Raw genomic sequence first — 25,955 nt, 5'->3', positions numbered from 1 at the left:
AGAAACTCTACTTAATTGCTTAGAAATTAAGAGTTGCAATGTCTTTTCAATCCCATTAAAAAACACCTTAACTGTAAAATAATAATGTGGTTTTTCATGATGTTTAAAAATCATCTTATCATGAAACTACCTTATTGTTTAAATTCCATTAATTTTTTGATTTTTCAATAGTGACCATCCTAACTGTTGTTCTAGCTTCTGAATCTTGGCATATTAATGAAGCCATTATACAGCTCCTTTGCTTGTGTTTTCACATTTGATTTTTCTGTATTATTTCTTCCTCACCTGAAGAGTCCAGATCATACAAAACAATACTTTCACTATCCTCTTACTCTTCAGTTTCATCCACTGATTCCTGATCTAGTCAGTGCATGAAAGATGCATTAATGATATACAGATTTAAACTGTAGTGTGTTCAACACCTTTAAATGTGCCAAATAATTAGCACATCTCACAGTTGTCTGAGAATGTGATAATAACTCATCTAGCTGAAACTGAGTTACTTCCATATCACAAACATACCAAGACTCCAAATCAAAACTTTCCTTCCTTCACTGCTTTATTATAGCATCTATTCTGCCATACGAGTTTTTTTTCTAGCTACTGATCATAAATTATTGTAGTTAAACTAACACATATGTTAACCACATTAAATAGTCTTGTGAATACTCTGGTACATTTATTATAAGGACAGACATCCAACTGATTTATACTCTGTCACATGATAGGTCATCATGATTTATGATGAGAGTCCATTATATTTGGTGCTGTTTGGATTAACAAACTCTGGAAGAACATTGTTTATAATACCCCTTCTGCTGAACCTTATCTTCTAAGGTAACTGAATCTCAACTTATTTTTGAAATTATTGCCAAAAATGTCAATCAGAGCAAGAAGACTACTAAACTGTAAAATAATGCATTTTATAATCATTATATGCAGGAACTTAAATGCTATATTAAATTAACCATGTTAATAGGATTTTTATTATTATTTGTGATCTACATAAATAGCTTGCTGTGCTCAGAAGGTAACATTTAATTGTACAGCATGGAGCACCATTTATGCATGTAACAGCACCACAGTTAGATTTTTAACAAACACTCATTCACTCCATTGTTTTGGACACAGACCCAACTGACTCTTAATGTCCTGTCTCCAAAAATATGCAATGCATATGTTGTATACATAAAGACTGACTTACGTGTGCCAGATAACAGTTGCATCTCAGAGATGTCTTAGAATGTGATAAGGTTCCATCTAGCTAGAACTGAGTTACTTCCATAATACTCCATTATCAGAACCGGGAATGAAAACAAATACCTTCATCCTATGAGTACTATTACCTACATTTATTACAAATATACTTCTACATTCACACCTAGGTGATCACCAACTACTAAAATCAAGTCTACATCAACTAGCCAAATGGTAGCTTCAATTGAAATACTTTCCTCACTGCAATGTTAAAAGTCTATCAATTGATAGCATCAGCATGAACTGGAAGCTCAACCTCACATTTTTGAAAGGGCAAGTTGATCACCAAAACATTTAATTCAAGATTACTACTGGGCTCCTTCAATTTTTTGAAGCTAGAATGGTAAGCAGGTATAGCTTGTCTGTTCTATACCTGCTTTCTGTTTTGCCAATCTTTTCTGGACAAATACGTGTAATTACTTCTCCAAACAAAGACATCTAAGCCAAAAACAATAACCTTTGGTTTTCATGGCCTGAATGCAATCAGAAGAGAGGCATTATTAGAAAATTTTCCACTACAACCATCTTAGAAGTCTATGCCAATTCACTCTGCCAAGGTACCAAAGAGGTTGGTTAGTGCTCAATAAAATATGACTTTCTTTTCCTATATAGGTATTTCAAGAAGTTGAGTTGCAACCACTATAGCTGTGAGCCCCCATTCTTGTGATTTTAACCATCTGTCCTTGAGTCCAAATGTTCCCAGTAATGTCTTACTTAAAATATTTAATGATTTGGTTGAGGTATTTGTACCTAAATCTTCAAACATTGGAGAAGAAATCAGTTTCATATTACTTACAGGGAGCTACAAGTGATAGTAGCATACTTCCTATATCACCTCAGCCAGTACCAGGCATAGTGGTATATATCAACAATGGTGTCTTGTTGATATTCAAGGACCCTAGACTTAATGAAAGTTTCTTTTTATTTGACATAGTATCACAACAATGAAATGCCACTGAAAGTTTATTTTCCAATTCCATACAATCCTAGGATCCAACCTGACCCTGAGTGGTTGTAGCAACATAGTGCTCATTATGGAAAGTTTCCAGTCTGCTCCATTGTAGATATTTTTTCCTGATGTTGAACATGCTCCAGCTAGCAGACATAATCCATTAGCAGCACCTACACATTTCTTTGACTACTCTGATAAGTGGGCCTAGGAGATCTGTAAAAACTATCCCTATTTGGTCTTTGAACCATCAACCTGCAAGTGGTCAACTCTTGGTAGTCCATTCCTTCTGTATATTGAGGTCTAATCTCAAAATCAGAATCTGTTCAGCAGCTTTGGAGATTCCAGAATGCAGTTTCAAAACCTAAGACTTACTGAAATCATACACATGGTACCATGCCGCATTGGATAAGGGTCTATGTCCAGGAAAGAGGTTTTAGGCCTTTTTCTCTGAACACAATTTACCTTCTGAGGCAAATGCTTCCCCATTTTTTCAAGTCCTCTGACTTAAGAAAAATAAGATATCCTCTTGTACAAAAGTTTAAGCTTATTATACATAATAGCTAAGAAGAGGTCTGAGAAGTACAACCCATTAAGAAAAACTAAAATATTAAATTATTTGGTCATGGCACCAAAGCTTTACTTCAGCATCTTACCAGCACAATCAGTATCTGGAAATAGGAGTAGGAATGAAAGAAACTTCATGATGATATTCAACTGAATATCTGACTCTGACCAAATTGAAGAAAAAAATAAATGTTATAAAACAGAAGGGAAACATAAATAGAACTGGATGAATGCACAAGATGACTGACATTGTTATCATAACTCACTAGTATGAATTAGCAAACCTGTCATCTCCCCTAAACTTATCACCTATTGTTTTATCCATTTATTAGATATAAGGGCTCTTTTATGAACAACAATAGAACATCTACACAACCAATGATGAAGTTGCACAGTTATAATAAATGTCTCTTTGGATTAAGACAATTTCACATCAATATGATATGCATAGCTGGAGCAACATGTTTAATTAAAGTATCACTGGATAGCATTCAAGCTGAACCAAGTTTGGTATTTGTCGAGATTGAACAACCTATTGTCAGGCTGTTTCTGGTGAAACTACCACAGGTTTCTCCTACTTCATCAACTTAAAATTATAACTTTGAACCTTGTTTCCAGTTACTTTAATGCCCAAACAGCTTTATATGCACTCAACAAGTAGCACTTCACAAAGTTAATAACTGTTTTCTTAGCTGACTGCTACTTTGATGAGGTATGCTTTGGTGTGTAAGTGGTGCAGCTGTCTTCTTGGAAATCATGTTTATGAATTTTAAGATTAATCCAGTAGATGTTCTCTACAGCAAAAAAAATGCCTCTACAACTCTGAAACAACACCTTTCCAGATACAGAGTCGATCATGTTCCAGATACTTCACCTAATTTAATGCTACACTGTTGAAGCTAAGCAGCAAATGCTACATCACTTGATCTAAGAGTTAAAAGTAGCAATATGGCTAAATAACTGAATGAAAAGAAGTCTAAATATTTCTTTTACTGAACATCTGAAAGGTTTAGGCAAGGTTTGTTTCATTACTTCCTTCTAGTTGTGGTAAGCATAACATCTCTCACTTAGAAACAGATTTCTTAAAATTGTTTCAGTTTGGGTCATCTTTTGTTCAAACACATCATTTTAGACCATTTTTTAGTATCTTTTGGAATTAGACGTTTCTTAATTATGTATGCAAAATGTCTAAATCATGGTTATAGCAGTTAAAAACTTTAATCAGGAATTGATATCTTGTGAAGCTGTGACCTGTGTGGTGTTCTGGAGCTCAACAATATTAATTGCCTAACAACAGTATCAGCAAAATAATTAGATTCAAGGATTTACCTGGCGAAAGTATTAAGAATGAATTAGTTTGGTGCTACATCAAATAAATTAGATGTGAAACACAAACAAAAATACTTTATTCAAAGATTAGACACAAATTATAAAACTAGATTAAAACAGTTGGATTTACTATAGACAAAATGACATTAAAGATAAAGTGGGACTGACTGTTTAACCAAATTAACTGGTATTTTTAAAAACTCAGGAAAGTCTACCCATCCTACATGAATACCAAAATGAAGCATAAGAGATAAGAGTACTTCACTGACCAGTCTGTCTCTTTCAAGATGAAAAGAAACTTGAGAAAGCCACAACTGCTTCTATAACTAGTCAGTCATCAGGTAGCCTCTCAAAAAAAATAGATAATTCTTACTTTTAATAGTTCTACATTTTTTTACTTATATTTTATCACTCATTTATGAATTATGAAAATGTGGCCAAGAAAAATTAGTCTTTCATTCCTTTTTTTAATACAGAAATTTGATTCCTATTCCTGTTATAGAGGCTAACTGGTTAAATTTACAACAAATTTCCTAAATCAGACCCAGGACTGAGAAACTCTTTTCTCTGATACAAAGTAGCATATTATACTAAAACTGTCTATCACAACTGAGAATCACTAGTTATGAGATGAATGCTAGTTCAATAGAATGAAACATAGATCATAAACAGAAAAAAATGTGTGTGGAATCTACAGTTCAACAAATAATAATAACTAAGAAAACTGGTATTTGAAAAATCACATGTAAATATGAAAAAAAGATGAAGGCATTCAATATCTGATTTAAAACAAAGTATGAGTGCATTTTGTTACAATAAAGTAATAACAGTTATAAGCTTGAACAAATGAAAAATCTACACTTATAACAATGTTGTCATGGTGTGCTTAATTATCGAGATTTAACATTAACTCAAGCTGGCCAGTTTCTCTGCAGCTGCTTATTAATAACTGTGTCTGTTAAAGACAGAAGATTCCAGTCTCCAGAAGATAAAAAGAGTGAATTACATCAGTAATGCGTTTCTACCAGATGATGATCCGAGTACAGTATTCCACAGTCCCATATAATCAGCAATAATTCTCATTGCAGTTAAGGAAGATAAACTCTAAGCACACTCCTCATCTGCAGTTACTAATGAAGTGACAAAATGTGTCCATATATATATAAATTACTCAAACTATTGATAATTCTATTTCTGTAGCATACTAATCATATTATGTAGTTAATTGTTTCAAGTAGTTTCCTCATTAAATATTTTGCAGATAAGATAAACGTCTTTTAAAGTCAAAATGATACAGTTTTTCAGTTACTTTTGCTGAGGAAACTCTTATCAAAAGATCTGGACTGTAACATCTACTATTAGTGAATCAAGGTTAACAAGGAAATAATGTACAAAATGAAACTTATGCTACAAAACTGAAAAGAAATTAATAGTTAACTAGTTTTTCTCTAAATATTCAGATATGCATTTTTTGCTTGTTGCAAACCTCTATTATAACTTGAGATATATATATATATATATATATTTCTACAAATATTGGGATATATTCTAGCACTTATTTTATTGCAAAAATATAACCAAATTTCATTAAAAATCAATAAAAGATTAATTTTGGATGGAATGTTTTAAATTTTTTTATATGTGAAGTAATTTTCAAATAACCACATTTTTTTAGCATTTGTGTAACTTTATTAAGAAAAAATAATTTTAACTAAATCACCAAAAAATTGCTAAACTGCACACAACTGGTGTTAAATGTTTCACAAGGTTATATGTTTTTTGCTGACAGCAACATAACTGAATGATATCAATTACATACAGGCTCCATATCAGGTATGGACCACAACAATAGCAAACAAGTACATTTTTTTTTTGTCATGCAAAGCACAGCAACAAATCACTAATAGGCCAACAGAATTATTTAAGGTTCAACCAAATAATTCTTTAATGTTTACAATCTGATGCATATCTTTTATGAAATAGTAAAAATATGCTGATGAAAACATTCCTAAATTATTCTAGAATTTGCCTGTGTAGCATTTTCAAAACCCAAAGGGCCATAAATCCTCCTGTCAGGAATGGTGATAATTTCAAATGTATTTTATGTTATAAAAAACTGATTTTGCAAGGTAAGCTATTTTTATCATGCAAAGCTGTGAATATTTGGTTAGATATAATGACTACATACATTAACCTTTTACTTACTCTATTTATGATACAACAAACTTACATGATGGGATGTTTATTCTTACTTACTTTGTGGAAATGGTAACAGAGCACATACTTGTAAGTTTGTCAGTTTAAATGGTAAAATGCAATTACTTTCAGAAATTTTTGCCTCCATTATTTTCAGCTAGATCTAGTCCTTTACCACCTAACTTTTGACTAGATTGACAGAGAACCCTTTTTACTAATTTTAATCAAAAGAAATTTATCAAGCTTACTATGTTGGCAGTATTGTGTGTTTCAAATACAAATTGTCATTCTTGACCTTTACGTGACCACTAAGAAGTTTATCAAGTGTCATTTCAAAGGTCTTTTAAAAGATTATATACCTTGTACACACAAGTCAGTCATTTTCATCAATGTAATTTTCACATATCTAATTCAAGCACCTGACTGTATGTTGGCACTACAAGTTCCTAATTTTTGTCTTGTTGCTACTACATTTCTGCTTATTTGTGGGTCTTGTTCTGAATAGTCATGCCTCAGAGGTAAAATTTCCTATTGCACATAAAAACCCATGCAAAATAAAACAACTGACTATTATCAGTCACAATAACATTTGCATTGGTGGTTATTGAACCTTGAACTCAAATCCAACAAGCAGAACTTTCCTGGTTTTATGTTTAAAGGGTAAGGACAATGGTTTATATATTTGTTGTTTGCATACACCACCATTCTTCCATAGGGATAGCTAGCTTATTTGATTGCCTGAACTTAGTATTACCTGATAAAATGTTCACACCTAACCATGAAATTTGAAGTTGAACTCTATTAGTTAACATTTGTTGTTGTCATAAAAAACTTTTTTCTATACCTTGATGTTCCACGGAGTGAAAAAGGTAACCAATGCTTTAAGCTACAGTGAACCTATTCCTTGGAGCTTTTGTTGTTCTCATAACCTCAAACTATGTAGCATCTGTCACCAATTTCATCAATAAAACCAAATTCCTCACATCCATTTGATGATCCAAGGCTTTGTTTGATATAACTTTTAATAAACTTGCTGACTAGGATATTCAAGTCTCTTAACATCCCCATTGGTTAACACTGGGAACAACATCTATATTAGTAGCCATTATAAGTTACCATGTTTATATAATACTTTAAAGTAGTGCAAGATTGGTTATTTTATCACTCACTTCCCATATAATAAGTTATTTAAATCTCATAAGAAATTGTTCCAGATTATTCCTAGCCAACTATACAAGCATTAGAGTATTAATTGACTTTCAGATTCAGCCAGTTACATTAGATTATTCAATCCCTTTGGATGGATTTTCATTTGTGTTAGATGCGACTATCTTTTTTCTATTTAGTGATTTCATCAATCAAAGTGAAGATATGTGGCTGGAACCAGTCATAGCTCTCATCAAAAAATCATTTATGATACATTAAAACAGACACACTATGAAACTAAGACAGTTCTTGAGTGCATTACATGTAGTCAACATTATCAATGATTCTCTTAACATAAAAAGGAATTTGTAATAAATTCTGGTTCCATTATAGCTTTAGAAATATAATTTTTACATTTACAATCACTTTTTATACTTGGCACAAAAAATACTTTGATCAAATGCAACAAACTTAGCCAAACCTCTTTCTGCATTATTAAAAACAAAACATTATCTGCACACACACACACTGATCATTACACAAAAACATGTGGTTCCCTTTGGCAAAGGTATGTTTTATCTCAGAGAGGACACACAAGAAAATAAAATCAGATCTAACAGAGATAACAGGTATTAATTCCCCAAAAGAATGCCAGGAAGTTTTATTTCAACAAACACAGAGTATAATTAAAGGTCAAATAACAGAACAATTACATTAAATTTTATTTTCTAATGTCTGTATTACTAACTACGGAAGTCAGTTTTATTAACATAGTTTCCCTAACACAATTAGCATTTTAAATTCACAATTCATTTAAACTATGTGTTATAAGAAGACAAGTTTTCCTACAACTGCATGAAATTACCACACTTATCAATCCTACATACACCTAAATGATTAAATATACACATCAAATGATAAAGAAAATTTCAAATATTCAATCAATTATGGTCAATCAAAATATATATATATCATATATAAACCTTTTTTCACAGGCATCTACAAAGAAAATTCAAACATCATGTAGCATGATTACAAAAATTATTCTAAAACCAAAAATGACAAAATTCCTTAATGAACTAATAGGCCATACTACATTTCATAATGATACAATAAAAGAACATTAAATTTCTTTAGTTACATTCATGTAACAAATAACAGTAGAACGGACAAGTTAAATTTAGTTAAAATGATATCAATAACAACCTTATCAACTCAGTCATAATGCTGTAATTAAACTGCACTTTAAATGTAATTAGTATCACTTTAACATGTGAAAATACATTCTATTCAACAGGAATATTACCCATTTGTCTACTTACATCTACACAAATTCAACATACAATTCTATCACAACTATTTCTCTTTAAACAAAAACACAAAATGTAACTAATAAGGAAAAAAACACGAGTTACTCAACTTTGTCTTTAAAATAAGACAGTAATCACTTAGTTTCCACTGATGTGCTTATTAAATCATTGTACAGAGTACTATTATACTGTATATTACAGTAATCAATGAACTAAATACCTTTTTTTGCAGACAAACATCCAGCCAGACCATCATTGCTACATATGGCTACAATTTAATTCATCATGAGATAGCATAAAAAGTTATGTCAGAATGAATATGGAAAAATTAAACTACAAACAAAAAACAGTTAGGAAACTAAACTGACAGACTGTAACAAACATCAATTCAAACAGTGAAACAAGTATAGAAGATTACAACATCAAGCATGTGCATAGAGCTTCATGATAGCCTACGAATACCAATCTGTTAGAACTCAGTGAGCTGCACTAGATGAGTTATTATGGTAAATCTGCTATTCAAAATCCTCTAATAAAACCAAACAAAATATGGTGTCAAGAAAAGACATCTGACAAAGGTCAATGAAGTTATGTGATTAGTTGGATACACCACTTTTTACATTTTTCTATTAAACAAATATGTTTAAGTCTAGTGAAGACCAAAAGAAACTTACAGCTGTCAATATCTTGTGCTTTAAGTTAAACATTGTAGAGGCTCTATGATGGTATTAGAAATCTTCTGTTAGTTGGAATAGTTTACAGATTATGATCTAACTGAAAGGTAAGGTGATGGCAAGTAATTTATTGCAGACCAGGTTCACCCTATGATTAACACTCAATTCACAAACAGTAGGTCTGTTTCAAGAACACAATGTATCAGCTAATACAGCTGACATTGTTGAACTGTACAAAGAAAATGAGAAACAATCTGGATGTCAAATTGGCCACCACAGACACCAGATTTCAGTGTTATCAAATCTCTATAGTCAGTTCTTGAAACAAAGTTTCAAAACAATTTCAATCATCAACATTACTTTTATAAGTAGTTTTAATCAACAGGTTGTCAACAAATATCACTGTACAAAGTACGACACTTTGATCAGTTCCATGTTGAGTTGATGCTGTGTTGTCTGCTCATGTTAAAACAACACCATAACAAGGAAAATGTAAAAATTAGGTGTTTTCTCTCTTTAGTTAACATTTGTACATAGTTTATTTAGAGGTTCATTCTGTATTTAAGTACATACAGATATATAATTGATCATCAAGTCATATGTTTAGTTTTAAGAGAGACATTAACAATTATGTATTATAACTGATGTCAAACACTAAATTTAAAATTAAAAGAAATGTACCTGATAGTTCCTGCTACAATACAATATCATTATGGTGGAGATACTATTACAGAAACATTACTACTACTTATAATTTAAAATGTTTTTGTCAGCTTTTTATAACCCGATGATTAAAATCATCAACACTCAGATTTCTGAGAAAAAGAAAATGCAGCTTCTGAAACTATAATATTCTTAAGAAAGGTTTACTACTACAATTGAAATAAGAATTTATTCTTCTTCAATCACTAAGATTTCAAACAGATATGTGCAGGTGACCTGGTTACATTTTGTACCCAACTATTTTTTTACAATCTATGCAACTTTTATAGAAAAAAAGTATATCATAATACTTGTACAATTGTAAAGCATTTTTTACAATAAATGGTACACTTAAACCATCACATAAGCTAAAATATGGGGTAAATAGTGTACCTGTGTTAGTAACCAAGGGTTAAGGAACAATGCTTTCCTTATAGCTCCTTATTTTTCATTCTAATAAATGTTTTAAAAATTGCCATAAAAATACCTGAATAATATAAAAGTAACAAAACATTAATTGTAATAAAAATGGAATAATCCTTTACCAAAACATTATGTATTATACTCATAATAACAATACTTTCCATTTTCAATATATGAACAAGTTGTCATATTTACAAAACATGAGAAGTAACCTATATAAATGTCATACTTGTTATATTTTCCTTTGGAACTAAAGAGCAGAGAAAATCATTGTAGGTATAAAAAGAAAAAAAAGTAATTGCTTACACAGAAATTATTTAACATCCATTACCTAGAACATTCAAAAGTTTCTACCAAAGAAAACAAGTATCAAAAATGTCCATCCTGAACTAAAGATCTTTCACAATGAGAATGATTAGCAAAGTGTATTTCTCAAAGTTATTTTTAGTTCACATAATTCAGACTAAAACAATCTCAATATTATATAATAATAATATTTCTTATATTTTTCTTTCCTGATGTCCTTTTAGTTTTATGTTGCTTATGGACATTTGAGAACACTGTAAAAATTCTTCAGTGAGGCACATGTACTAGATATTTCATGAAATATGGCTAACTTAAGTCAACATACTAAAGTGCACACTGTGATGTAAAAAGATCCCTGAGCTTGCCATCAGGAATTCAGTATTGATGAGGCACAAGGTAATATTAGATGTGTGAGAGTTCTAAAGATTGGTAATTTTTACAAGACTGTAGTACTCTCAAGACACCACACATACAGACTTCTCTTGAACAGTTCCATCAGCTTTTTCAATTTGCATTATGGTTGTGTGGAAGATATCAGTGACACTCTGGTATGAAAAAGAAATAAAGTAGAAAGGTGGTTAGCAGATTTCAAAACAAAGATGAAATTACTTGTAACAACTGTACTAATGACAAAAACAATGAACCAATATGGAAGACCCACATTTTTATGCACTTAAAGAGCTCTAATCTCCACATGAAGGAAAACAACCATATTTCTACTTTACATCTAAATGCTATAACTGTTTAACTTGTTGGTGTTTAATTATAAAAATAACTGTCTTTATTAGTCAACTATCATTGAAAACTTAGATAAATATAAAACTAATACTGAAAGGTCATGTTCATTTTGTTTGTTGCATAACATCCTCTTGTATTATTGCTCAGTTTATATTTTATTATGGCTTCTTCATAACATGTACAATAGTTAACAAATGAGGAACTCAAATTTGAGATATGAAGTAGATAAATTAAAATTAAGAACCTCACCTTTAAGATTTTCTGAGATGTCAATATTTTTTAGTGATTCTACTACAGTGGCTCCTCCCACTTACTACTAATTAGCACATGTTTATAACCAACATAAAGAGCAGTTTCCTCTCTGTATAAATTAGAAAGTAGTTTATAAATAGCTTGAAGGAGAAAATAATTTTGCTAAAACAGTATGTGATGATGAAGTCATAATTCTAAATAGGGAATTTTTTGTAACCAATGTATAACTTATTTAGAGACCCAGATAAATTACATAACTTCATAATTTTTTGGTTTTCTAAAATTTATAACTGAAACCTACAAAAATTAATCTTTCTTCACCCCCAACTCAGAAGAATAAACAAGGCACAAGTGCAACATATTGTAACACTAAGTACTCAAAATTTTTGTTTTTCACTGTACTTTTTATTATTTTATGTTTTATGAACAATAACTGCAATCTAAACATTTAGGACTAACTATCAATACACACACAATGTATGGTAGCCTAAATATTACTGTATTTTGAATAATACCTGTACTATAGTTGGAGATTTGTATTTTGTAGGCCAATACAAAGCTATGTCTACTGCATATCTATTATTCTAATTGTCTACAATAAATTAAATACTTTTAAATAAAGAAAACAGGACACAGCTGCTCATTTTATTTCTAATTTTCATTATACTTTGCTGATTTGTCTAATGGTTGAAGAATCAAGTATATTGTTTAGGTAAATGTAGTAATAAATAAAATATAAAGTTTTACTGAAAAAGTTTTAAATGTAATTAACAGGTTTTATAAGTTACAAATGAAATTTGAGATTTTTCAGAAAAAGAAATATATTTTTAATCTTGGCACAAAAGTACCTTATTGCTCAGACTAGTAAATAAAAAAAGATTTGATATAACAACAGACAATTCTTCAGTAAAAATCCTTCACTTAAAAATCTGATTTTTCAAGTACAAAAGACTTGCAAGTTTTACTAAAAGTCTACCACATTAAGTGAACATACACATACTGTATTAAAAGTTAAAGTATGGAAATTACAACGAGCACAATATGTGTAGTTCATAATCCAAATTTTGATATTATCTAATTTTTAATTCATTAACTTCAAAAAAAATAGCATCTAAAAAATTCTGTTTTCATTTCTGTGTGTCACAATGCATTTGCATTCTCCTTTTTGGTTTCTATAGCACAACTTTAATATTATAGCAGTTATACTGTCTGACTTACTCTAGACACAATCTATAAGCAATTCCAATGTTCACTGAGCTAAGGTCTTCCTGTAGTAAGAAATAAACAATTTTCTCAAACCAGGAAAGAAGCTCCACATATACATACTTATCTCACAAAACAGTTTTCAAAAACATGTGCTAGCATTTTACAGATGACATCTTTAAGCAACAGAAACAGTTTATTCTAAACTTGAAATCCCTAACAACCTTTCTGGAATTGATGCAACTAGATGCTACACTATCAGAGGATTTGGTCAGGTACTTGTCAATATGCAAGTTGATACTCATTTAATGATTTGTTTGTTTTTTTACCTTAAATAGCTTAGAAAATATTAATTTAGTTATTTTTGAACACTCAACTTTAGTGTTTTATGTAGCATTTATGTTTTTTTATAATGCATGTTTGGAATATAAATGACTATTTCTGCTGACAAAGACTTACAGACAAGAAAAAAAGTGCATGAATGAAAAGCTCTACACAAAAATGAAACTATATATTTAACATTCCTTTAACAAGTTCCAGAAGTTAATCAAGAGAAATGTGAAACAGTAAGATGAAAAATAAAAGTATATCTATTCATGATACGAAAACTACCTTGCACTTGGTCTCAATGAGTAAAGGTTTGTAAATTCAAAAACAAATATTTAGTAGAAATACTTAAAACTTATTTTTCTGAATAACAGACATGTAATATTCACCCAAACTTTGCCACATTTCATGAAAGTATATTAAGTAAATTCAGGATTACAATTTATAATTCTTTCATGGGTATGTTGTGGCTACAAGATTAGTCAAAATGATAAACCCTGGATAAAAAAGGTTACAAAAATGTTTTACATAACAATTCTAATAAAAACTTGTACACATTTCATTTCTTCCTTATCTTTATTTTGAAAATGTGTGTTGAATTAATAAAGCTTAAGAACAGATGGTATCATACAGCTGCTTACAAAAAATAATAAAAATCACCTTTTCTTGTACAAGTCCTTGAGAAAATATATTTGGTGATACTTGAAAATTTATTTCACAATGTTCCTTAAAAAGTAAGACCTATGCATCTAATTTTTAGAAATTTTTTAAATATTGCCTTATAAAGTGAATAACTTATAGCTTACATATAAAAATTTAGATTATGAGCTATGTTTTGATGGCAAGTTAATTGTATACAATGATATTAATCTAATTACATTATGAATGCAATTCAGTAAAACCTCAAGACATGCACAGAAAAAATACCCATAGTGAGTGTGTTAATAATGGGTGGTAAAAACATCTTTGAAAATCAACAAAAGTGGTGTAAGAGTCCGAGACAACTCTGAAAACTTTCTGGAATGGAAAGTGTATGGATCTTAGTATATAAATTCTACAGAAATTAAATCCTAAAAATTATCCTGTTGCACTAAAAACAATTTTCAAATGTTCTTGTTCACAAAAATGCAGACATTAAATATTGAAAACAATTATTAGTAACAAATATATTAACACAGTTTATACGTACCTGGTTTTGCTTTGCGGAGGCTTCTAAAAACACCGCTTTCATGTTATCGGCAGTTTTCTTTCCCTCATCATAACTAATTACTCTATAAAAAAGAAAACTTCTCTTTGTCATTTCCACATTATGCTCATACTAGCCACAAACACTAAGACAATTTCTGATTTTAAAGTCTCTAAACATTAACTTGAGCTATCATTTAAAAACACCACAGCTCTAGTTCAAAAGGTATCTAAAAACTTAAACATACTAGTGTTTATTGTACATGCAAGAAGTTAAATTCCTAAAATGAAAATGTATTTCTAATGACACCTCTGCTGACAATATAGATATTCTTTAACATTGGTGCTTATATACAGTGCAGGGATATAGGGTGTATTAACAAGGGTGGAGAAATTCACAAGTCAGATATTGTCAAGGACATTTAAGTGGGGTGTAAAAAGCTGGAGCATGTAAGAACAATGCTTCAATAGGCAAAGCCAATGTCAAAGAATAGTTATATTGTCAGCAGAAGATGTGTTTTTTGGAAGACAAATTTCAAAACTTCACATTGTTCAATTAATCTCTAAAATAAATGAAGAAAGGATATCACAAATACCTGTCTTAGAGATGAGAGTATAAACAGGTACAGGACCTCAGGGGGGCATTGCAGTTGGATGATAGGTTATTTAATTAGTACAGGTATAAAGGTGTTCCTTTATATTGGTTTAATTTGGTTTTAGTTGCTATATAAGTAGTGCTTCTTTGATTTTGCATTTGTTTATATTTGTTTCCCTACTTAATATCTTGGTGTTTTCTATGGTTTTGTTGTGTTTATTTGATTTTGCAGTGTTCAAAAATGTGTTCCTTACAGAATTCACTACCACCAAAACTAATTATGTTCAATAACCAAAACTACCTACAAATAAATGGCCTAAGTATGGGGAATCCCATGTCACCAGTTCCAGCCAACATTTTTATGACAAAGACTAAATCTCAAACAATCAATTCAGCCTTACACCCACCACTATACTGGTACAGGTTTGTTGATGATACAATTGTAGGATTCACATCTACAGAACACACACTTAATTTTTTCAATCATATTAATTCAATACACCCCAACATTAAATTCACCTGTGAACAGGAAAAAAATAACCAAATAGCATTTCTTAACCTCAATATCACTAGAACTGATACATGATTCAAAACAGGAAACCACAGAAAAATCACCCATACTGGATTATACATTCCCTGGGACTGAGCACATGAAAAAAAACAAAAAAACTCAACATATTAAGAAACCAAATAAATACAGCCACAAAACTATGCTCACTTGATAAAATTAATAATGAATTAGACAAAATAAAACAATACTTCATCAACATCAACAAATTTCCAAAAAAACCGTGGAAAAAAAAACTATGCATACATCTAGAGCAACAACAAATCCCAAGATACAACAAACTACAAAACCTTGTACTACTACATACCATATGTTCCCAACATCAGAAAAAAATAACTAACATTTGGAAAAAACTTAACAAAACACAATATTCCAGTAAACATCAAATTTATTCAAAAACCAGGTACAAAACTCAAGTCCATACTATGTAAAAAACTACACTGACAAACACAACACCAACATAATTTATAAAATACAATACAACAACTGCCACGACTTCCATATGGGAGAAACAAGCAGAAAAATGGAAACTAGATTCAAAGAACACAAAAACACCTTCACACATTTTTGAACACTGCAAATCAAATAAACACAACATAACCACAGAAAACACCTAGATACTAAAGTAGGGAAATAAATATAAATAAATGCAAAATCAAAATGGCCCTACTTATACAGCAACTAAAACCAAAAATTAAACCAATATAAAAGGAACACCTTTATACCTACACTAATTAATAACCTAACGTCCAACTGCAACACCCCTCACAATCCCGTACCCTTTTATACTCTTGTCCCTGAAACATTTGTCTGGCAATGGTCACTTGCAAACTCTTTCTTAACCTGAAGATGACCTAGAAAGATTGTAATGTTGTTCTCTCCTGACCAATAAGTGTTACTACCCATACCAGCCATCCTGAGATACATTTTTATTTTGAGTGGGTTTCTTGTCATTAAGAAGGATATCAAATATTATTGAACATAAAAATAATGTTTTCAAATAAGAAATTATTTTAAATCATTGAAATTTGGAAATCCAATCACAACATTAAGTGACAGTCAATGCACTCATCCTTTCTCAACATAATCAAACGATAAAACTATGTAACTAACTTTGCTAATACCTTAAACACAAAAATAAGAAGCCCTATAATCTGACTGCTTTTGAAAGCCATTCTCCTTCAGAGGCAAACTGGGAATGAACATGTAAAGCAAAGTGTGGGATAAAATGGAGTTCCAATGACATCATGCAGGCCACCATTGAACCCTTAAGTTCTTTCAGTATATTTCAATGTTGTGTTATAAGTGTTTCTCATCCCCAGTGCAACACTACCAAATATATGAATGTTAGGTATAAAGAAGTTAAGACTCATTGTTTTAAAAACAATTGTAAGAAGAAACTACACTGTGTTGACAAAAGTGAGGTATGAAGATTGATTAAAAGAACATTTTACAGAGACACGATTAACAAATAACATGGAATTTATCACAAGTTATTCCACAAGGTTAATTGTATTCAAAGTTGCAATGAAAAAAGGCTTCACTTATCTTTAGTTCTGAAATTGGTTTCATTACAGATGAAAGTCACACCATTAATGAAATGACCGGGTTAGTTAATGTTTTAAACAATAGGGAGGTCTTTTGTGATGTTAATAGAATATTTATGGTTGTTGAAATGCTCTCTAATAGTCATTTGCTCATCTTATATATATAAGCTGAACATTTACTTTTGAATGATGGGAAAAAAAGTCATGTTTAATGTTAATCAGATATTTTATTTCACAAGCAGGATACTTTACAACACACTGTTAGTAACTAATCCAAAATGTGAAATAACTTAAGGAATGAAAACAGATTTACTGTAAGTTGTTGATGAGCAGCTCTTAACATGACTGAAATGTTCAGCAATTATTTTTTGTGGTAGGCAGTACAAGTAGCATAGAGCTTTGGTTCTGAGTGAAACCAGGAGTGCAACACAATTCATTTTTTTAAAGTCCATTAAATAACTAACATTGTTAGATTAACTTAAAATTTAAGTCGTTAAGGAAGGTATTAAAATCTCCCAAACACATTTCAACTGCTTGTTTTCAGTGACACTTTATATTTTATTTTCCATACCCTAACTATATGAGGTCTGTCACTTGACCAAACTTATAACCATTATAAAAAAAAAAAGAAAATAAATATAAATTATGCTTTTTTCATGCTAAAATAACTACATACTATACCATGAAAATACAAATGTTTAGTCTGAGTAGTTCAAGTCTATAATGCTAGATATTATATTTATTTGTTATGCCTAGTTATGACTGGTATTTTGTAATATACAGCCACATTTCAATTATTACACATTATATATGTATATAGATTATTGCTATTTAGAAATAAACTATTAAACTTATGTTTCTTATTATGTAAAACAATAACTGAAAGTGAAGCAAGTATTTTTCTTTTTGATACAATCATTGTACTTGGTTGCTGCTGGACATAGGTTGCTAAGCCTTTAAAAATTATTTTTTAGGTTTTATATTGAATAACCAAACAAATCTTAAACTGTACTGATACCACAGAATTAAGCTTAGTAACCAAAATGTATCTAGATTTAAAAAAAAAAAAATGAAACTTTGAGGAGACTAAAAGACAACCTACATTCATGAAATCTTGGTTTGAAATAATGTAGTAGCCTTTTCACAGATTGAAATGGCTGATAAAACTAAAAAGGGGACATTCTGAGCTGTTTATTCACATCATATACTGTAGTTAGAGTACATAAGAGACCATTTCAAAAAATGGAAGAGCTGATCAGAACCACCATGTTTGATTCAGTAAAAAAGCTGTATCTCAGCAAAATAAAAAAGATGAGGCTTTTATTTTATATTCTAGCTTTTAATTATTGATAATTTGAGTTCATAATTTGTACAAAACTATAGACTTAACATTTTGACATCACAAACATCTAATTTTAAACACTGCTACATTCAACATACCACATGAGTCACTAAAATTGATATTTAGATGTTATTTTAATGTTTACCTTTAAGTTAAAGAATTAACTCATATATAATACTAAAGTTTGAATTATAATCTACAATTTCATTCCAAACTTACTGACATAAATTCATATTAGTAGTTCAATAAAATAGTGAATGCAAGTCAATGAATGCAATGACATGGCCTCTAACCCGACTCATATCGAAAGGGTCAAGAAATACACAATAAAAGTTGTACATCATATATCTTATTTCTAATAATAATAAATTTGACAAATTTATTGATACTCAGTTTAAAAATTATCTTTAATTTACTTTCACAAGTATATAGACTTTTTATACTGTTTGTGTTTTCATTTTTCATATGTTCACTTTTACAAAGTTGAACTTGTATATGATATTGCCACTCAATATAGGATTTTTGTAATTTTAGTATTCCTTAGGTACTAAATATTTTAGAAATGTTATTTATATAGATAAAAGTTTGAATGGATTATCAATTTATATAATTGTATGAGAAATCAAGTTTTTTTTTCTGTTAACAAATTTGTAATTAATCATTTTCCTTTGTCCTTTACATCAATAGAACTTAAATTTTATTACTAGTCTATATATGGTATTCTTACAACTTTAGTAACAGGGATGTTACTTAGAAGACAACACTGAGGTTTCAAGATTATCAAACAGAACAATATCAGAAAAATGTCCTTACCTTTCCATGTGCAAATCAACTTTGTTTCCAACTAATACAATTGGCACACTGAGAAAAATAAATGATAAACATTTTAAAATGAACATATACATACTACATACATATAAAATCATATACACATATATAAGCACACAGTTTGGTACATAAAAATATTTATGATACCATAAATTTTAAAAACGATACATATATAGTTTTGTTGAAGATTATTATTAAATGGCATTTATAAGAACATTTCTGTGTCTGTCAACATTTCCTTATAAAACACAGATGAGAAGGTTTCAACATACATATCCTCTGAGCCAGTATATTATTCAGCGTTTGTTTTAAGTATGATACGCAAGTAGGATTTCTAGAATGCCTACTCAGTACTGATCAGACATTTGATTTGCTAACAGTAAAACAAAATCCCAATATTCTTAAAGCTATGGATATAATCAACAAACTAAATATGTACAATAAACTATTTCCTGGAAGTTATTTAATACAAATTAGGATAAAAACTGTTGATGAAGTTAGATTTTGGAAAACCGATGGGCATTTTTGTTACATAAAATAATTTTCTATTTGTTAACTTTTATAACTGTTTAAGATATATCAGACATTCTTCTAGTTTTTGAATCACCAAAGAAATGTCTTGTTTTGGAATATAACATTGCATGTTAATACTTTACAATGACAACTCAGTATGAACCTCTCACAGTGTTGACATGCACAATTTACTGATGATGTCTCCATAAGTACTCAGGCTCAAAGTAATGCTTTTCTTGTATTGCAGCAGGTGTAACCTTCAAAAACTTTAAAATGTCTTTATATCCTATCAAAACCCTTTAGAAAATTCATATCTCTTATTCAAAGTTGACAATCCAATAATAAAGCGAAACAGTTGCCTTTATGTTTTTATCGTTACACAGGATCATTTATTACACCAAAACAATAAACAATCTCTTTACAATATTACGGCCTTTCTATATAATTAATACAGTAAAGAAATTATGCAGGAAACAAACAGTTACACTGTTAAAACATTTTAAGCCTTACAGAAAACCATACCATGCTTACCTTTTCATCTATAGTAGGTTTTTTGGTTTGTTTGTTTTTTACCACATCTTTATAAATTCAAATACTACTAATCATTTTTCCTTTTGTTTTGATATACTGAGTTTTTTTGTTTTTGTTTTGCTTTGTTCACAGGCTACTGGCATAGAATTCATACAATATACAACATAATGGGCCGTATTGGAATAAAGTGTGGGAAAAAAGCAAAAGCCACAATTATGTTATTCTTTGACCAATAGGCAATTACAGCAAATCTTACTAACTATCCATATCCAGTAATGTCAAATACTACAAGAGCAAACTAACAAGGAAAACTGATGGCTTTAGAAACTATTTATCAAACTAAACTTACTGTACTTTTCCTGTCATATCCAGCAACTTTTCATAAACAACCTTTACTACTTCAAAACTAGGTAAGAAAAGAAGAAATTACATTATTTTGAAAGATACAAATGCTCATACAATATATAAAAATTCTCACTGTACCACTCCTATATAGCCAGATTATAAAATTCATTCTTATTATTTTTATCACATTTAATTCTTACTACCACATAATTAGTAACAACACAATATCTAGTGCTGTAAGTTATTTTACAATCCCAAATCAGACTCCAGATTACAGAATGAAAAAGTTTGTTTAAAAATACACAAATTCTGTAATAAAAACTTAATTTTTTCATTATGTTCCAATTTTGTTTCTTAAGACAGGCTAGCAATTTAGCCTCAAAAATGTTAGCTTTATTGTTTCGACATAGGATAGGTTTTGACCTTTAAAGGCTTGAAACATATTACTGAACAAATGTACAAACCTCTGACAGTGCTGATTTGCATAATTTACTGATGTCATCATAATTACTAGTTTGTTTGATTTAAAAACACTTATTTTACACACAATTCATGTAAATAAAATAAAGCATTCATATGTACTTTAAAGAATATATTATATAGAATGTTAACTGTTTTTTTATACATACACATGAATAAAAATTCACATTATTTATGTATTTGATGTTAATGCAATACATCTACATACAAATTTGCATTGCAAAACACCTTTAAAAACTACATCTGACTTAAGCAAAACAAATCTTCATTTAACAATCTTTCAAATTGTTGATTAGTTAATATCCTAAATAATTATAATAATAAATAGAAAAGCAAGACAGAACAGACTAATTGGAAAATAAATATGGATTTTCGACTATAAAAAAGTTACAAAAGACAGTTATAAGTTGTTTTTTAACAATAATGTTCATTAACTTGCATCTTGGATAAAAACAACTAAATGAATAAATATTATAAATACACAGCAAAACATAACAGTAACAGCAACATTTGGGTGAGGAATTAAAATAAGGATTTTCAATTATAACAAAAACTAAAGGATAGAATTGGTGTAAAAAGTACCTCTTGTTTAAAATAACACTTCTCTTATGTTTCATTTATTAGGTAAACAGCACTTTCTACTAAAGCAATGCAACCATCAAATAAACCCTCCATGTGCTTCACCATAATGGTCTGCTCCAATACACAAAGCTTCTATGTATAGGGGCAATGTGTCCATTTTTGTTAATACAATAACTCCAGTTTCAGTAACAAACACTTAAAATGCGACTACAATTCAAATGTTGTCAAACAATTTCCGTTAATATAAGAAAAAAAAATCTGACTTTGCTTGGACATTGCCTTAAGCACCCTAAAAGTATCTTTGATTTCCTTGCTTGTGAACAAACCTTTGAATACAGACTTAATTAACCTTCACCTTAAAATCATGCAAATACCTCAGTACTTTGTTCAAAAGTAGAAAATTTAAATGTGGAATTATCCTTTAGAGAGAAAGGAAATGCTTACATGATTGAGCAAATGTAATGCCACAGATACATTTACAAGTATAACAGCTATCAAATGAAGTCACCTCATGGGTTTGAAATCATCCTTATTAACATGAGTAACATACATAAAAAACAGTGCTGTTCTACCTGTAAAGATGTTCAAGATTTATTAATAAACTTTCAAACCTCATTTGGAGTCAAAATCAAGTCAGCTCAACAGACACAAAAGCCTCTAGTACATTAATTTATATTATTGTTTTCACATATTCGTAATCTCAAATTAAGTTATAGTTTCAATGTTGTAACCTGGTGAAGTATTGAAAACCAATCGGCATAATGTGCGAGATAAAAATGGTAAGACAATATTCTTTTTTCACATACCTCCTAATTTGCCCATCACAGACTTCATATCATATGTGTTGAAAAACATTTGAGATTTTACTTGATTTTCATCAAACATTAGGCTTTTGAAAATTCATAATTTGTTCTTCAAAATGAGTGAAATAAGCAGTATACGATATAACCTCTGAAAACAGCTGGTATATGTATTAAAACTTTAATTAAAATAAAGTACAGATGAGTGTTTCAACCTTCTTAGTTTGCAACCTCTTTTTTAACCTGAAGATGACAAAACAACAACATTAAATTATTCTTCAGGAAGAATAACTTACCTTTTAGCTGATGTGACAGAGTACACTAAGACATAACCATGAATGTCCATAGAATAAGACTGGGGAAAAATAGAGTACTCATCCTAAAAAAGGAAACTAGTTATCAATTAAAAAAATTACAACTTATAGCAATTCAATATAATAATTTTATCACATAAAATCAACTCTTACATCAATTTTTAGGAGCAGTAGAAGATAGCCATAGCAGATTTACCTTAATGTAAAAACAAAGAAAAAGTATAATGTCTTCTCATGGTTGAAAGGGAAAGCAAGGTTGCTGAAAATGGGAATCAAACTTGTGATACTCAGCTGATAAGTATCCATCTAATCACCAGACTATGCCAGTTTGTAGCTGTACAAATACGAGCTAATCAAAACATTACTGTGGGAATATTTTGAACACTTAAAACTAATTAGAAACACTATTTTCAATTAAACATGTAATTTCACATGCAATAAACCTAATGACAAGTTTTTTTTTGGCTTCATAAGAACTTTGTATAACAATATGCAGTACACCTCAATTAAACAAAGGAAATGAAACTTACTTTGCAAAGTTTATTCATCTCTCATTCTCATTGCTAATTTATTGTTACAAAAGATTCTAAGATATTTAAAACAGACATTTACAAATTTAAATAAAACAAAAATAACTTTTTTTCATTTATAAGCAAATTTTAAAACATTGCATGCTTCAATTAAGTTTGAAAAATAAAAAGTAGTACTCTAATGTTACAAGAATGTGTGCTGTTATTCATGATGCATGTTCTACTTATTCAATAAAAGTTTGTGCACAACATGATATTAGTACACCAAGTCAGCTAATAAAAACAGTTTAATCTGATTTGATCTGCGATAAATCATTAACAAAAATAATTTTTTCTTCATTACCTGCCCTGCAGTGTCAACTAATTTTAAGAAATATTCCTGGCCATGAACCTTGACAGTCTTTGTGAAAGCTGCAAATAGAAATAAAGACTTGGGTGTTTATAAGTACTGAATTCTCTATTCTAACTTCACTGTTATTTTTATTAATATTGATTAGAATAGTTAATGTGTCTATTTATTTATTATTATGCTTTTATTACAAATGTTATTTTGTATTTTTAGCTACAGCATTGTGGCTCATAGAACTGTTCCAATTTTTTTGTTTTTGTTTTTCTTTCCAAGTACAAACTTTTAGCTCATAGCTCCATCATCTCTTGAATGATTTATGATCTAATTACAGTTTTGGACTCAGAGGTCAAACTTTTTTAATTGATGTATTTGACCATGCCCAATTTACTCTAATTCTGTCTAAAATAATTTAAATTTCATAGTAAGTTGACAGAGAACCTGAGGAATGATACAATCGAATCAAGTATACATACACCCCATCCTTGGTATTACTAGTGCACAAATATATAGTTATCGAAAAAAGTCTCATGTTAATCTTGTTTAAAAGAATTTCAAATGTTATTGCTATTGAAGACTCCCTTTTGTTAATTTAGTATAAGGATAGTAAACTATATTAAACCTACTAAGCAGCCCAACCTAAATGAGGTATTGCTATTATGCCTAAAAATATCACTAACAATGAAGGTAGTGAACTGATAAAACATTGAATTCCAATCTTTGTAGGAATAGTATATTTAATTAAATACATTCATTACCACATTGATTTGTAGTTGTGATCTACTTAGGTTGTTTTCTTTTATCAGAAATTAATAAATTAATTAATCAGGATTTGTTTTTGACTATTAAGACTATTCTAATGCTTGATTGGCATTTCTCAACAAATGTTCACATTTATTCAAACTAAACTTGACGTGCTTCACAGAAAAAAGGAACCAATTTTCTTTTAACATTATTTATCTGTCTTAAGAAATTCAAAAAGCTTCAACAAATTAACTCAAATGTTATCCATTTTCTTTCATGCATGATAAAAATGAAAATAAATTTAATTATGAAAGAGCTGATTTATAATTCCTTATTCCCTAGTGTCTCTTCTTTAAAAAAAACCTTGAACATTTACAAATAATTCATACTGAAGAGAAGCATCAACAGGTGTTACATGTAATAAAAAAGGTAGAAGAAGGATATTATTTGGACACTGCTTGTTTTTCACAGAAGCTATTTGTATAACCATAAACAACTGATCAGTGTTAAAAATAAAATTAAACATTTACTGAAATTAAGTTTCAGCAGCTGAAGAATACGTTTAAGATGCACAATCCTAGTTATACACACACACACAGAAAATCGAGTATATTATATTAAAATGACTTTAAATATACAAATCAGTCATGTGATAACTGTAACTTGTATAAAGTTTCAGTTGAATGGCATGTACCAAACATACATTCTGACATTATTTGATATTTGTAATACTAAATTAACAAGCAGTAATTGTAGGCATAATGAAGCAATTTATTTTTGGGGTAGATACTGCATTATTCTTATAATTGTTGTTTGTCAGTTTAGTATTATATTAGCATAATATGGTTCCAAACACAAGCATTGATATTTGCAAGTAGTGTAAAAGCCACTGACAATTGATTGCTTTAAGACAGGTAGGTTGCAGACCCATAAAATATTCATACAGTTAAATCATAAAGTGTTCAGATTATGTTTCCCTTATACTAAATGATACTGGAAATATGATCATTTTGGGTCACAAGGCCCACCATGAAAAACACCCAGAACAACATAAACCACAGCTATGTTAAACGTGCAACAAGAATAATATCCACCTGAGAAAACATCACAACTTTCACAATATATACATTCAATTACTGTAAACCTCAAATAACTGGAGAATGAAAGAGTTAATTATGCTAATATGTATCAAGTTGCAGTTACAGTGCCAAAGAATTTCTGTATGACCAGACAATCAAAACAGGCACTGGGAAACCACCATCCTTGTACACTAACCGGTTCATGGAAAGCATGAAAGGAGCAGTAATAGCATCACAAGAGCCTTCT

The 25,955-nt window shown here is 29.8% G+C and overlaps 1 protein-coding gene across 1 annotated transcript in view; it reads right to left on the bottom strand.

Moving 5' to 3' along the window:
* Positions 1-8,069: 8,069 nt before the first annotated feature.
* The window catches only part of LOC143249256 (GTP-binding protein Rheb homolog), a 35,102-nt gene continuing 17,216 nt past the window's right edge, over positions 8,070-25,955 (bottom strand). Inside the window, exons 3-8 of the mRNA XM_076498778.1 lie at positions 23,883-23,950; positions 22,992-23,074; positions 20,838-20,894; positions 19,430-19,477; positions 14,569-14,650; positions 8,070-11,404 (exon numbers count right to left, since the gene is read on the bottom strand). Of these exons, the coding sequence (XP_076354893.1) occupies positions 11,315-11,404; positions 14,569-14,650; positions 19,430-19,477; positions 20,838-20,894; positions 22,992-23,074; positions 23,883-23,950 (428 nt within the window). The 3' untranslated portion in view covers positions 8,070-11,314. The remainder of the gene's footprint in view (positions 11,405-14,568; positions 14,651-19,429; positions 19,478-20,837; positions 20,895-22,991; positions 23,075-23,882; positions 23,951-25,955) is intronic.

This window comes from Tachypleus tridentatus, chromosome 4 (genome assembly GCF_004210375.1).
Source record: "Tachypleus tridentatus isolate NWPU-2018 chromosome 4, ASM421037v1, whole genome shotgun sequence".
Taxonomy (NCBI): Eukaryota; Metazoa; Arthropoda; class Merostomata; order Xiphosura; family Limulidae; genus Tachypleus; species Tachypleus tridentatus.
This window is presented reverse-complemented; position numbering and strand designations above follow the sequence as displayed.